The sequence below is a fragment of the Armigeres subalbatus genome, chromosome 2 (assembly GCF_024139115.2).
Source record: "Armigeres subalbatus isolate Guangzhou_Male chromosome 2, GZ_Asu_2, whole genome shotgun sequence".
NCBI classification, from domain to species: domain Eukaryota; kingdom Metazoa; phylum Arthropoda; class Insecta; order Diptera; family Culicidae; genus Armigeres; species Armigeres subalbatus.
The window spans coordinates 38,151,332-38,164,841 of NC_085140.1; the positions used below are offsets into that span (position 1 = coordinate 38,151,332).

Here is a 13,510-nt window from a genome sequence, read left to right on the forward strand (position 1 = left end):
CTAAGGAAAGAGATATAGTCCATGCCATATTTTTCAGTAGCCACGAGCCTGGGATTGAACCCACGGCTTCCTGCTTGTTATGCAGAAGCGGTAGTCACTATACCACTGAGCTCATCCCTATCAAATGGAAGTTGGTAAGAGATAAAAATTTAGTTATATGAATAAATGGGCTGCATACCCCCCCAGCCTGAACACCACCTGATAACGAACACTTTTAGAAGTTCTAAGGGAGTAACAAAGTAAGCTACTCGAATGCCCTGTACCTGCTCGGAAAGCACGAGTCTCGTTTTGTGAGCTTAGTGCTCAAATTTTGTTTATTTACCTTTATAATAGAATGTTTTGTTCAACAGTTTTGAAATTGATAGAAAATATGAGTGATTATATGGATTCGCCAAATTTAAGTCATATTTTGAATAACTATCATGATTTGTTGTGTGAAACTAAAGTCGATATCTGAGCAGCTGTTCCCCAGTTCCGAAGAGTGAGATTTTCCATTTGAGCGAATATTAAATTTTATACCTGTGTTCTAAAATTTATTCCAATTCAATTATTTCAACTTGCTGAGGCATCAAAAATCTAGAGGAATGAGCAGAACAAAAATTTAATTGGCGTTGAAATAGGTGGAGCATTTGAGTACGTTTACTAGGAAAGTTAACCTCTATGTAAGCATTTGAACATCTACAACTCTTAAAAAGATGCAAATCAAACAGCTTCAAATGATTATTCCTTCAACTAATATAAACCACGCATGCTGCAACGCAGTAATTCTGGAATAATAAACATGACAGTTGTGCGTGGTTCCAGTTCCAGAATGGTGTACTCTTGAAAACGTTAGTGCATTTAGTTTTGGCTACTAGAAACCACATTTATGAACTACAAAATGTTCATCAAAATTCACCTAAAAATATATCATCAAACGATATACTCCAATATTCGAATATAATTTCGTATAAATCATAAAAAGATTATATTTTGTGTATAAAATTCAATCTAAATTTTAATATTTTAATATTAGGCATATATTAGAAGTAGGGCAGTTCACATTTCAAAAGTGTTCGAAAATTCAAACTCCCATATGCCTATTAGCATCATTTTGATAATATAATAGTCCTGGCAAAATTTCAGGAAATTCGGTGGCCATTTAATTTTTTATTCATTATTATTATTTTTTTTTTCAAATTCCCCTACAATTCTTAAATCGTGATGAATTCAAAAAAACATCCTAAGCTTCCATTTTTGGAATCTATTTGAGCTCAACCAGTGGGTAACTCATTAATTTTGATTTATATTTCCACTGCTACGTGGAGGCTATTTACACCATTTTAGCCATTTATCTCATATTCACACTGTCAATAGAACCGTTCAATCCTTTCATAACTAATGTGTTATCCGGAGGTCTCATTTATATAGATTCCAAAAAGGGATGATTATTTAAATTCATCACGATTTAACAGTTGTAGGAAGACTTGAATAAATTTTAAGATTTTCCCATACAAATTTCCATATAAACATAAATTGACTTCGCGCCTCCCCTAAATGACCACCGAATTGCTTGAAATTTTGCCAGGAATCCTATATTATCAAAATGATGCTAATAGACATATGGGAGTTTGAATTTTCGAACATTTTTGAAATGTGAACTGCCCTAATTAGCAGTCTGATGAATGCAAAAAGATTGATTATTTATTTGCTCAGACTAAGGCCGGACTGCTGGAGTGGCCTGTGAAGTGCATAAAAGTCAACTCCATTCAGCTCGGTTCACGGCCGCACATCGCCAACAACCACGTACTCTCCGGAGAGTCCGCAAATCGATCCACCTTGCTCGCTGAGCACCTGGCCTTCTTGCTCCCGTCAGTTCGTTGTCGAGAACCATTTTCACCGGATTACTGTCCGACATTCTGGCTACGTGCCCGGCCCACCACAGCCGTCCGATTTTTGCGGTGAGAACGATAGATGTACCGTCCGCCACCTTCACCCTACCATATAGATGATAAGCAGCACTTTCCTTTCGAAATCTTCAAGTGCGCGTTGCTCCTCCACGAGCATTGTCCAGATCTCGTGTCCGTAGAGAACAACCGGTATAATGAGCGTTTTGTAGATTGTCAGTTTGGTACGGCGGCGAACTCTATTCGATCAGAGCGTCTAGCGGGGTCCAAAGTACGAACGATTTTCTGCAACGATGCGTCTCCGAATTTCTCTGCTGACATTGTTCTCGGAGGTCACCAGCGAGCCGAAGTACACGAATTCTTCAACCACCCATTCAACCATTTAGTCACTACCGATACAAACTCGTGGTGGAGGTCCAACATTGTCCTCCATTGAGCCTCTTCCTATCATGACGTATAGATGACAAGTCCAATCCGCTTTGCTTCCCCCTTGAGTCTTATGCAGGTTTCGATCAATTTCTCAAAAATGTGTACCATAATATCTATGTCGTCGGCGAAAGCAAATAGCTGAACCGATGGAAATCGTACTACTCGTGTCAATCCCTGCACTTCATATTACTCCCTTCAAAGCTATGCTGAATAGCAGACAAGAAAGACCATTACCTTGCCGTAACCCTCTACGCGTTTCGAAGGGACTCGGGACTGCCCCTGAAACTCGAACTACGCACATCACCCGATCTATCGTTGCCTTCGTCAACTGTATCAGTTCATCCGGAAATCCGTGTTGGTGCATTAGCTGCCATAGCGGCTTTGAGGTCGATGGATAGATGATGCGTGGGCACGTTGTATTCGCGGCATTTCTGCAATACCTGACGTACGGCGAACACCTGCTCTGTGGTGGAGCGTTCGCCCATGAATCCTGCCTGATACTGTCCCACGAAATCTCTTGCAATTGGTGTTACTCGGCGGCATGAAATTTGGTACCTTGAAGGCGACGTTCAGCAATGTTATTGCGCGGTAGTTGCTACATTCCAGCTTATCGCCCTTATTGTAGAAGGGACACACGACACCTTCCATCCACTCCTGCGGCAGATTATCATCCTCCCAAAACTTGGTAATTACTCCGTGCAGCGCTCTAGCCAGTGCCTCACCACCGTGTTTAAACAGCTCTCCTAGTAGTTGGTCAACCTCAGGGGCTTTTTTGTTTTTCAGCCGGCCAATCTTCTCTTGAATTTCCTGGTGATCAGGAGCCAGCAGATGTATGATCTGTGCGCGTGTTCCCAGGTTCATTACAATACCTCCACCGTTGTCTGCCACATTGCCATTTTTATTCCTGTAGTATGTACTGTAAGAAGTGAGAAGCGCGAAGCGCGAAGTGGGTAGTGAGACGCCTCAGTACTCACATTACGCTTTTCACTTTTTACAGTGATAAGTGAGAAAAGAGGTGTGAGAAGTAAGACGTCTCACTACTCACTTCTCATTTGTCACTGCTCACTGTAAAAAGTAAGAAGTGAGAAGTGAGACGTCTCACTTCTCACTTCGCACTACTCACTTTTCACAGTGAGAAGTGAGAAATGAGTAGTGAGAAGTGAGACGTCTCACTTCTCACTCCTCATTTCTCACTTCTCATGAGCATGAGCATTATGACCGCACAATTCGCAGTTGCTACTTCGTGATTGACTAGAACTTGCGAAATTGTACAGAGAACACAATAAATGGGGCTTGGGACTAGCTACTCATTGTCAGTGTATATTGACAATGAGTAGCTAGTCCCAAGCCCCATTTTCAGGAGCTAGTATATAAAGTGAATAAAGACGTCGGCCACGTTCTTACGGTCATCTAGGAAGAAAAGGATTGTTAGTCCGACTCTTGCTTCTACTAGAGACCGAGTATACCTACGCACCTCCACAATTGTCTTGGGATAGGATATCGTTTTAGTTGCAAAGGATAATTTATCTGCATTCACTTCGGTAAGTGATACGATCTATAGGATGGGAAATAACACTAATTCGCTGTCTTGCCACGAGAAAAAAGTTATACCGTTCACGCTCGGTGGCATATGGAAACTGACGGGAATCGCGTTTTGGACGACCGAATGGACGCACAGCACTCTGCACTTACTTGCTCGATGGCTACTGCACACTATTGAAGATCGCGCTTGTTTCGACCGGAACAAAGCGCAATACATGTGCATGTGCAACCGAGCACCAAATATATATTTTATTATTTTTCCGATGACAGAAACACGCACTGCACTTGCTTGCTCGATAGCAATTCACTCCAAATTTTTTACCTCTCACTGTGAATAGTGAGTAGTGCGAAATGGGTAGTGAGACGTCTCACTACTCTCTTTTTACAGTGAGCAGTGAGAAATAAGAAGTGAGTAGTGAGCCGTCTCATTTATCACTTCTCATTTCTCACTTTTCTTATGGATTGTATACTATTTCGCTGAAAAACATTTAACGGATTTTTTTTCGCGGTGCAACATTCCACGGAATGTATCAACTCTCCGAAACACATTTCGCGGAACGTACCTTTTCACCGAAAACCATTTAGCGGAATTCAGTTAGAATAAATATCATTGGAACAATGCAATCCGGGCTGAAATCTTTTGGATTTTGATTTAGGCCGTTACAAATATTTAATTAACTTTTTGTCCTACTGGTCTCCGAAAGGATATTTAATATTTGTATCGGCCTTAAAGCAATGAAAGAAGGTAATGATTTCTTTGAATGACCGAATCCGGTCGTTATACCGCAAAGTGGGGGAATAATGCTTACTTGAAATCAGTGGCGCCGGGAGTGGGTAGGACAAGTAGGACATGTCCTACGCATGAATTTTCCTGGGTGGGACAGTCAAAGCATTGTCCTACCCATGATTATGGAAAGAACATATCTTATCATTGGATGGCAAGAACCTGTGTGTTGGCAAAATATGATTTTAAAGTTAATCAGAGTGTAAACAGTAATCATAGAGGTTTCTGGGATCCTATAGAGAAATAGACTAACAATTGTTCTTAAGGACTTCAGGTACTTTATAAACGATACCGATACTCAAAGATGTCTAAATTAATGATGTTTTTGATCATTTGGTATTTTGGGTTCAAAACAATTTCTTCAATAATTCATTTCAGAGGCTAAATTTCAAATTATGTTGTATGGTTGTGACGCTTTTTCTACAACTCGGCTTTAACAAATTGCTGTATGAATTTCACTAATCACGGAGTCAAAACGTTAGTTGAAAAAAGTTATACTAAATGATAACATAATTTCAATGATTTTGTTCAAATTACTGCAAATAGCGCTTTAAGTCAATTACAAGTATAGAATTCAAACAATAAAGTATTGGGTAAAGTTGTAGTAAACCTTTACACAAGACGCCCATCATATTGTCTCTCCAGTACAAAGTTAGACGACATTTTCTACAGAAGATGAATGCTTTCTCGAGATACAGGTAAATTACCCGCTTCGGAAGCAGTGCGCTAGATTAACATAAAGACACGCTAAACAACGCATCATTTAGTTTGGCAGATAAAACTTCGGAAGAAAGTTCGGTTCGCACGGACAATACTTTTCGGCGTACAATACTCGTGCACATTAATTAAATAAATATAGTGTTATACTACACATTTCAGAATTCAGCCGCTCCGACAACATAATAAGCCTCCGGAATGAGTTAATGGCAGATTACTATGTGGTCGAACCCAGAATATGACCGAAAATATCCTTGGTTTTCCTGAGGTGAAAAAAAAGTGTTTAAAATCTGCAAGTGCGATATTTAATTTTTTTTAAAGTTATGTTATTTGACATGTTTAAAAGGGTTATTGAAAGCCAACGGAATTGTTTTTTTTACAAACCTCAAAAGGTTGATTGAAATCTGAGGATCCACAAGCATACCAAAGCCCACTTGAAATCTGAACCGTAATAGATTTAAAGCTCCCAAAAAAAGATTATTTGACAATCATACGATTTCTTGGCAGTTTGCTATGAATCACCAGATCCAAATCCATTGAAGATTTATTCAAATTTCTGTGACCTGTGATTTCTGCTGAAACCTTGTAAAGATATTCGATAACCATAAGAATTCCAAGTGTCATGCTTCTTGGAAAACCATAACAATCTTGGAAAATCAATATTTGTCTGTAATCTGGCCACCAAGATTTTCTCAAATCTTACACACTAATCTTCTGTGGCACTTATGTACGTCTTTCTAATGACAAGGCTATCGGAAACCAAAACTAAATGCATTCGCGTTTTCAAGAGCACCCCATTCAAAACGGAAGCCACGTATAACTCTCATTTTTTATTCTTTCACCCATGCTGGGACGCAGCAAAGCTGGAACAATAGAAATGACAGTTGTACGTGGCTTCCGTTTTGGATGCTGTGCCGTTTAAAACGGCAAAACATACTTTTGCATATAAACAATAAAGACGGATCCTTAAAAAACGAAAATCGATCCATAAATAACTTCTGAATGTTCCATAAAACGCTACCATAAATCCATAATATAGTCCAGGAGATCCCATAAAGAATATTTTTTCGATCCATAACTAAACTAAAATTTAGCAATTAATGGGGAAATATGTTCCATTAACATAGTCAGGAAAAACAATACAATTCCTGCTATTTTACCATGAACGTATGACAAATGATCCATAAACCTTTGGAAAATGATCAATAAAAAAACTATATTTTAATCCATAAAACTTCAAATTCACGCATTTTTTTATCGTAATGATGATCCATGATTTCAGTAATATGATCCATAATTTTAGTGATATGATCCATAACTCTGGCCATTTGAGCCATAGCTTTGTTCAAATGATCCAAATGATCAAATGATGGTGATTTGATCCATAAATTTTGGCAAATGATCCATAGATTTTATAAAATGTGTGGATCAATTAATATAGTTTCATTGGCCTTCTTTCCAAGCATTATGGATCATATAAACAAAATTATGGATCATATGACCAAAATTATGGATCATATTACTGAAATTATGGATCATCATCAGGATAAAAATTGCGCAAATTTGAAATTTTATGGATCAAAATATAGTTTTATGGATCATTTTTCAAAGATTTATGGATCATAAAATTATTTTTTATGGAATCTCCCGAACTATTTTATGGATTTATGGTAGCGTTTTATGGAACATTCAGAAGTTATTTATGGATCGATTTTCGTTTTTTTAAGAATCCGTCTTTATTGTTACGGATCGTTTTTCATTCTTTTATGGATCGTTTTTGCACATTGAACGGTGCAAAGTAAGGGCTGCCGTTTAAAACGCGAGCGCATTTAGTTTTGGATTCCAGGAGACTTGTCCTTAAGTAGGTTTCCAACTAACCATCTTTTATTCTCCAGCATATTCAAGAACGTGACCAGGACATAAATCGACTGTTGGAGAATGCCTTGCTTCCATCTAAGAGTTAGTGATTAGTCCCAAAAAATTATCTGTGAACGATTTTAAATGATGCAACTCGCATACAATAGTCTAGGCTTGTAACTCAAACGAATTTGTGCGAATCGTCTAATGCTAATGCTTATATCAGAACTTGTGCCCAAATCGGTTTTACCTATTTGTCCTACTCACGACTCGGAACGTGGATGCGCCTCTGCTTGAAATGAACACGAACACGTTTGTTCGGTAAAAAGAAAATAAAGGAGATAGTCCCTTCTATGAACTAACGCGTCTGCCCGGTATAAGGCGAAGGGAGGAGTAACGCTTTCTTTAAATAGATGCATCTGCCCGGTATAAGGCGAAATGAGTTGATAATGCCTTCTTTAAAATAACGCGTCTGCCCGGTATAAGGCGAAGGGAAGGGTAATGCTTTCTTTAAACTAATGCGTCTGTCCGGCATAACGCGAAAACACCTGTTTTAAATGATAGCGTCTGACTATTATAAGGAAACAGGGGCAGATAAAGCGTTCATTAAAAAGAACGCGTCTGGTCGCCATAAGGCGAAGGAAGAAGTAATGCCTTTTTTGAATGAATGCGTCTACCCGGTACAAAGCGAAGGGAGGATATAATGCCATATTAGGAAGAAATAAAGGAATAAAGAATTATTCATGAAAACGTCTATTCGTAACAAAATAAAGAGCAGAGATAATTCGTACAAATATCCTATTCGGTCAGACGTCCTATTCAGCTAAATGTCCTATTCGGCCAAATGTCCCATTCAGTCAATTCATATTCGGTCAAACTTCCTTTCGGCCAAATGTCCTATTCAGTCAATTCCTATTCGGCCAAACGTCCTTTTGGACAAATGTCCTTTTCGGCCAAATGTCCTATTCGGCCAAATGACTTTCGGCTTAATAGTCTGTTCGGCCAAATGGTATATTCGACCAAACAACTTTCGGATTAGTGGCCTTCGGCCAAATGGCATTCGGCCGAACGGTATTCGGCCAAACGGCCCTTCCCCCGTTTGGTGTGAATGGAACATAAAATAGCGTCAATCATTTTAATCATTTTAAGCATGAAGGATTGCAGTCCATGCAGAAAACTGAGTTGTGGGAATAAGATCTTCAGATCGGATTAGTAGCCGTTTCGGATCTACAAAGCAGATATGCCAGAATTGTAGATTAAATTCCTTTGGTCTCCAATCGTTTTCGGGCCTGAGGTGAGGCAAACTAGAACCCGAGTAGACGAAAATAGCTCAATAATATCAAATGTTGATAAGATAGCAAAATGAGATATGGACATGATTGATATTAGAGATAAAAGATCAGAAGAAAATATCAATAATTTGCAATAAAATATCATGAGGAGATCAAGTTATGCTATTTGTAAGAAGTGATCAATATCATGTGCCATTAGTTTGTTCTTATCTTGATATATATCTTGATATTTAAATGATATTTCGGTGCAAATTTTTGATATTGTTGCCTGTTCTTTCATCTCTTATATCAATCAAATCCATATCATGTTTTGTTATTCTGTTTATGGCTTCTACCCGGGAAGGCTTGAACAATCATTTTTGTGATTGTGTTCGATCATCAACATTTTATGTATGTTCATGCCGGATGGCCAATGGCCGAAATGTAAGCAATTTTTACTACAAAAGTGGAATTTCAACACTGCCTGGAGAAATTTAATTTAGTTTAGTTTAATAGTTAAATGGAATGAATTTATTGTTTACTATAGTTGTACGAATTTTAGGGAATTTTAAAATTGACTGCTAAAAACGGCTGAGCTATTGGCTCTTACTTCCTAACCTCTTTTCGTGATAGTCCCAAATTTGAAACTTTGGAATAACCTCCCTATCTTACCATAGCTTTCCCTAGCCTCAAGTACAACGAAGGTTTTGCTGTGACAGTGCTGAAGTTCTTCACCAGCATCCGGTGAAGGTGTTAAAAGGCGCCCGAAACTCACAGTAGAAAATCTCACCAACTTTCTCACGGGCTACGACCATCTCAAGCTCCACTGCAGTACGTAATGCTCTGGTAGTCGCTGACTGCTACGGGAGCAGAAGGAGATTAACTTTCGGCGGTAGATCCTAATACAATTAGGGGAACTGTTCTGTTCTGGTTGGCCGTTATGGGACCTCTGTAAAATTCATCTTATCACGAAACAAAGAAATACGGCTTCGTTAGATGGGGAAGATCGTGAGGCAGTCTATTCTTTTCTATCTATAGGGAGGTAGGGGAACTGGGGGTAGGACGCCCACGTTAAGGAAAATGCCATTTTTATCAATGAAAACCACCATTTCAGCCAGTTTTCATCAGCGCATACTGAAGAACAGCATATCTGCGACTGACTACCGATAACAGATTTCTAATTGTCCATTTTATTGCACAGAAATTTGATTTTTAAAAAGCACCCGAAAAAAAATTATTTTGAAACCATGCGGGGTGAGATGCGGCAGTGGATGGGTTAAAACGCGCATGTGCTTATCGTACTGATTTTCATTTTAATTGCCTACATTAAGGCAATTAACCGAATGTTTCAGCTGTTTCGGTCATACGAAATGAGCATGGGCGTAATGCCCCACACCGACCTCAGAAGTTTGAAGGCCCATAAAATCGTTTTAAAACCATTTTTGACGACGATTTCGTGTGGAACATAAAGAACACGAGTAAGCAGCATGGCTCATGGCTCAATTATTAATTTATCAATGTATAACAGCGACAGAAAGACTAAATTCCACCGAGCTAGAATTGCATCAAAACACGCAAAAATCGTTTTTCGAGTTTTTCATGTATAACTAGAGAAAAATCATGAAATATATGTATCCAATGGCAATATTTTTCATTGCTTTATCGTATAGACTATTGAAAATAATCAAAATGGGGATATTTAACCTTATTCAGGGGTGGCGCGTTTTAACCCCTATGGGCGTGCTACCCCCACTTCCCCTATATAACAGTGCGGAGGATCAGGATTCCTATATCCCACAGGGAATTATCTACAAAAGTCGAGTCAAGTACGAGACACTGAAGACGGCCTTACCGTTGAGGTCGAATTACATATCTGCAAAGATAACAAAAATAGGGCCCTTCTTAGCCGTGCAGTAAAACGCGCGACTACAAAGCAAGACCATGCTGAGGGTGGCTGGGTTCGATTCCCGGTGTCGGTCTAGGCAATTTTCGGATTGGAAATTGTCTCGACTTCCTTGGGCATAAAAGTATCATCGTGTTAGCCTTATGATATACTTACGAATGCAAAAATGGTAACCTGGGCAAGATTTATTTATGTACAGGTTATCCGACTTCGTCAGTAGATAGGAATAACCAGCGCGAGGGGGGGGGGGATACATTTTCAGTGCAAAACGTAAACAATTCCATACAAAAATCCAAGATGACTGAGTTGAGGATATTGACCAGTCAGAACACCCCCCAATAAATGCATCCTGAACCTGGCTTAGAAACTTCGTTATTAACGTTATTAACGTTAACTAAGTTATTAACCGTGGAAGTGCTTAATGAACACTAAGCTGCGAGGCGGCTCTGTCCCAGTTAAGGGATGTAATGCCAATAAGAAGAAAGATAACAAAACGTGGTGGAATTAAACGGAATGTACTAAACTCGTCTTAGGCAGTTGAAGACATTCCACTAAAAGAGCTTAAATATTTTTTCTGAGATTGGATTTATTAATTGGAAGTTTGGATAAAATATTGGACAAATTAGATGTACCTATCTATTCATTCATCTATCTCTATCTGTAGGATGTATCTTTGAAATATTGGTTGGTAGACATGTGATAACATGCAAACAATCATAATAATTTTTCCAATTTTTCCAATCTTCCAATCGATTGATTCGGCTCCTGGAAGCTACTGTAAAAAATTGTGCAAGGTCTGTCAAAGCCCTTCAAACAACGACCTTTAAACTTGAATGAGAAATAGAGACTAAATAAATGGAAGAATCTGTTCCTTTCACTATTTTAGCTCTAGGTTGCGGCATAAGGTTCAGTCCCTCTAGCGAATTCCATTTTTAAAAGAAGTACTATTGTGGTGACCTTTTGTTCTTTCTTACCGAAATGCAGAAATGCAAAAATAAATATAAGAAAAACACATGGAAGTGTATGAACAAATGCATAAACCGCAATCAACCAGAAAACCATCAAAAATAAACGAACATGACTTTGGCACGTCGATGTTCTAATGCAACCAGCTTGCAAATTCGACCGTGAAATTGTATGACATACCAACGATTGTGGCTCGATGTGGATGTGGATCGATACCTGGTCAAATCCAACTCTTATTAGAGGGTATTGCATTCATGTCCCAGTACGGTCGCAGTTATTTGGCCCCAGCCCCAAATTGGCCATCTTGGTCATTGCCGTGCGGTCGTCTTCGTTGATGCTGTCGTCTCTTTGTGAGCAAGTGAAAGACAGTGGCGTTGCGGGATTTCCAAATCGGTGGTGATGGCACGAAGAACAACAAATCTGTACCATAATAATCCAAAAAGTGGTTGCAAGATGCTTGCGATTCGTGTGAATGATTTGTCTTTGGTTGATTGATTGATTGATTTTTTGCGCTCTTGTTATTGGTGGGCTGGGAGGACGACAACGATCGATCGACATAGCAATTTCTTTGGCTGAGCAGCATTATGTGAGCTCTTGTGGCCGAAACTAGGAAAAACATACATACGGTGGCGTCGCGATTTGGGTGTACAGGGAAAAGGTGGTGGATGTTTTCTGTGTTTTCCATACATGAGAGGTTTGGGGAGGTGGGAGGATGAATTTCATTCAATCGGTAAGATTTCGGATGGATTGCACTTTTCGATGTTTGTATAAATAGTATGGCAGCTGATTGAAACAGTATCAGTTCACTTCCATACAACCAATTTGAAACATTGCACCTGATCCCCTAAGCTTGACTGCAAAAATGAAACTGGTGAGTTTAAAATTTGTGCGTATGATATCAATTGTGGATTTAATTAAAACGATTTGTTCTTTGTCTTTTTAGTTCATCGCATTGTCTGCCCTGTTGGCCGTTGCCGTAGCCTTCGATTACCATCAGGTGGAACACAAGCACATCCCAATTGTACATAGCGAATCGTTCCACGGACACGACGGAAGCTTCAAGCACGAATACGAATCGGCCAACGGAATTTCTGTTCAGGAGCAGGGTTATGTCAAAAACGCCGGAAACAAGGATCACGCAGCCAACGTTGTTCATGGATCGTACTCCTACGTTGATCCCCATGGTGTTCCAGTTTCCGTGAGCTACTCCGCCGATGAAAACGGATTCCAAGCCCATGGATCTCACATCCCAACTCCACCACCACTACCAAAGGAATTGGTGGAAGCCTACGCTAAGGCCGGAAGTCATCCGGAAAGCCATGCTGATGTTCACTACAGCAAGCCCGAACCAATCTCCTACAAGCACTATTAAGAAAAACAACTTTGAGCCCAGGTCAAGTTTCTGGTTCCTACAGCAGGTCGCCTATCCTGATCTATCGACTAGAAGTATGTTCATTTGTCCTGGGAAATATGGCTGCGTGTTTCCAAAAAAAGAAAAGACTGCCCCGTTGATCGACAGTTCTCAATGTGATATCTTTCTGGCTGGCCCAGCTGGACCAACCCGCAAGATTTGATCTGTTTTATTTTTGTAGAAAAACAAACGTCAATGTATTCAATAAATTAGTAACAATTTAAATTACAAACCTGTGGTTTTAATTCTAATATTTTCCTTAGTAGTAGTTTATTGATTCTCATGTCAGCAATCCGACTACGAAGAGCTTGGTCCTCTTTATAGAGATAGGATATTCTTGGCATTTGGTTTTGCTACAGCGGGACAACGGCGATTGTTTCGCAATCGGTTCATTGATTATTTGGCGTCATTAGTACGAATTATATTGATGGGATTTATCGGTTAAGCGATTAATCAATTAAAACTGTTTAGGCAGTTACAAAAATTATGAAATAATTCTTGAATTTTGGAACTGCTTAGTAATTTATTGAAAAGGCCTTCGAAGTGCTTTGGGATTTCTTTGAAATGTTGCTCCGGAAACATCCAATTCCTGGAATTCCTTGGAATTTGCTTCGGGAGCTCCATCGTTAATTCCTCCAAAAAATCTTGGAATATTCACCCATATATTATTCAGAAATTCATCCAGAAATTTTTCCGGAAAATCTTTAAGACATTGTTTCTAGTAAATAAACTTAAAAACATATT

At 39.2% G+C, this 13,510-nt stretch overlaps 1 protein-coding gene across 1 annotated transcript; it reads left to right on the forward strand.

The window, feature by feature from the left end:
* Positions 1–12,156: 12,156 nt before the first annotated feature.
* LOC134214286 (endocuticle structural glycoprotein SgAbd-2-like) lies at positions 12,157–12,998 on the forward strand. Its single transcript, XM_062693692.1, has 2 exons — positions 12,157–12,226; positions 12,299–12,998. The coding sequence occupies exons 1-2, from the start codon at positions 12,218–12,220 to the stop codon at positions 12,725–12,727; spliced, it is 438 nt and encodes a 145-aa protein (XP_062549676.1). The 5' UTR covers positions 12,157–12,217; the 3' UTR covers positions 12,728–12,998.
* Positions 12,999–13,510: the final 512 nt, after the last annotated feature.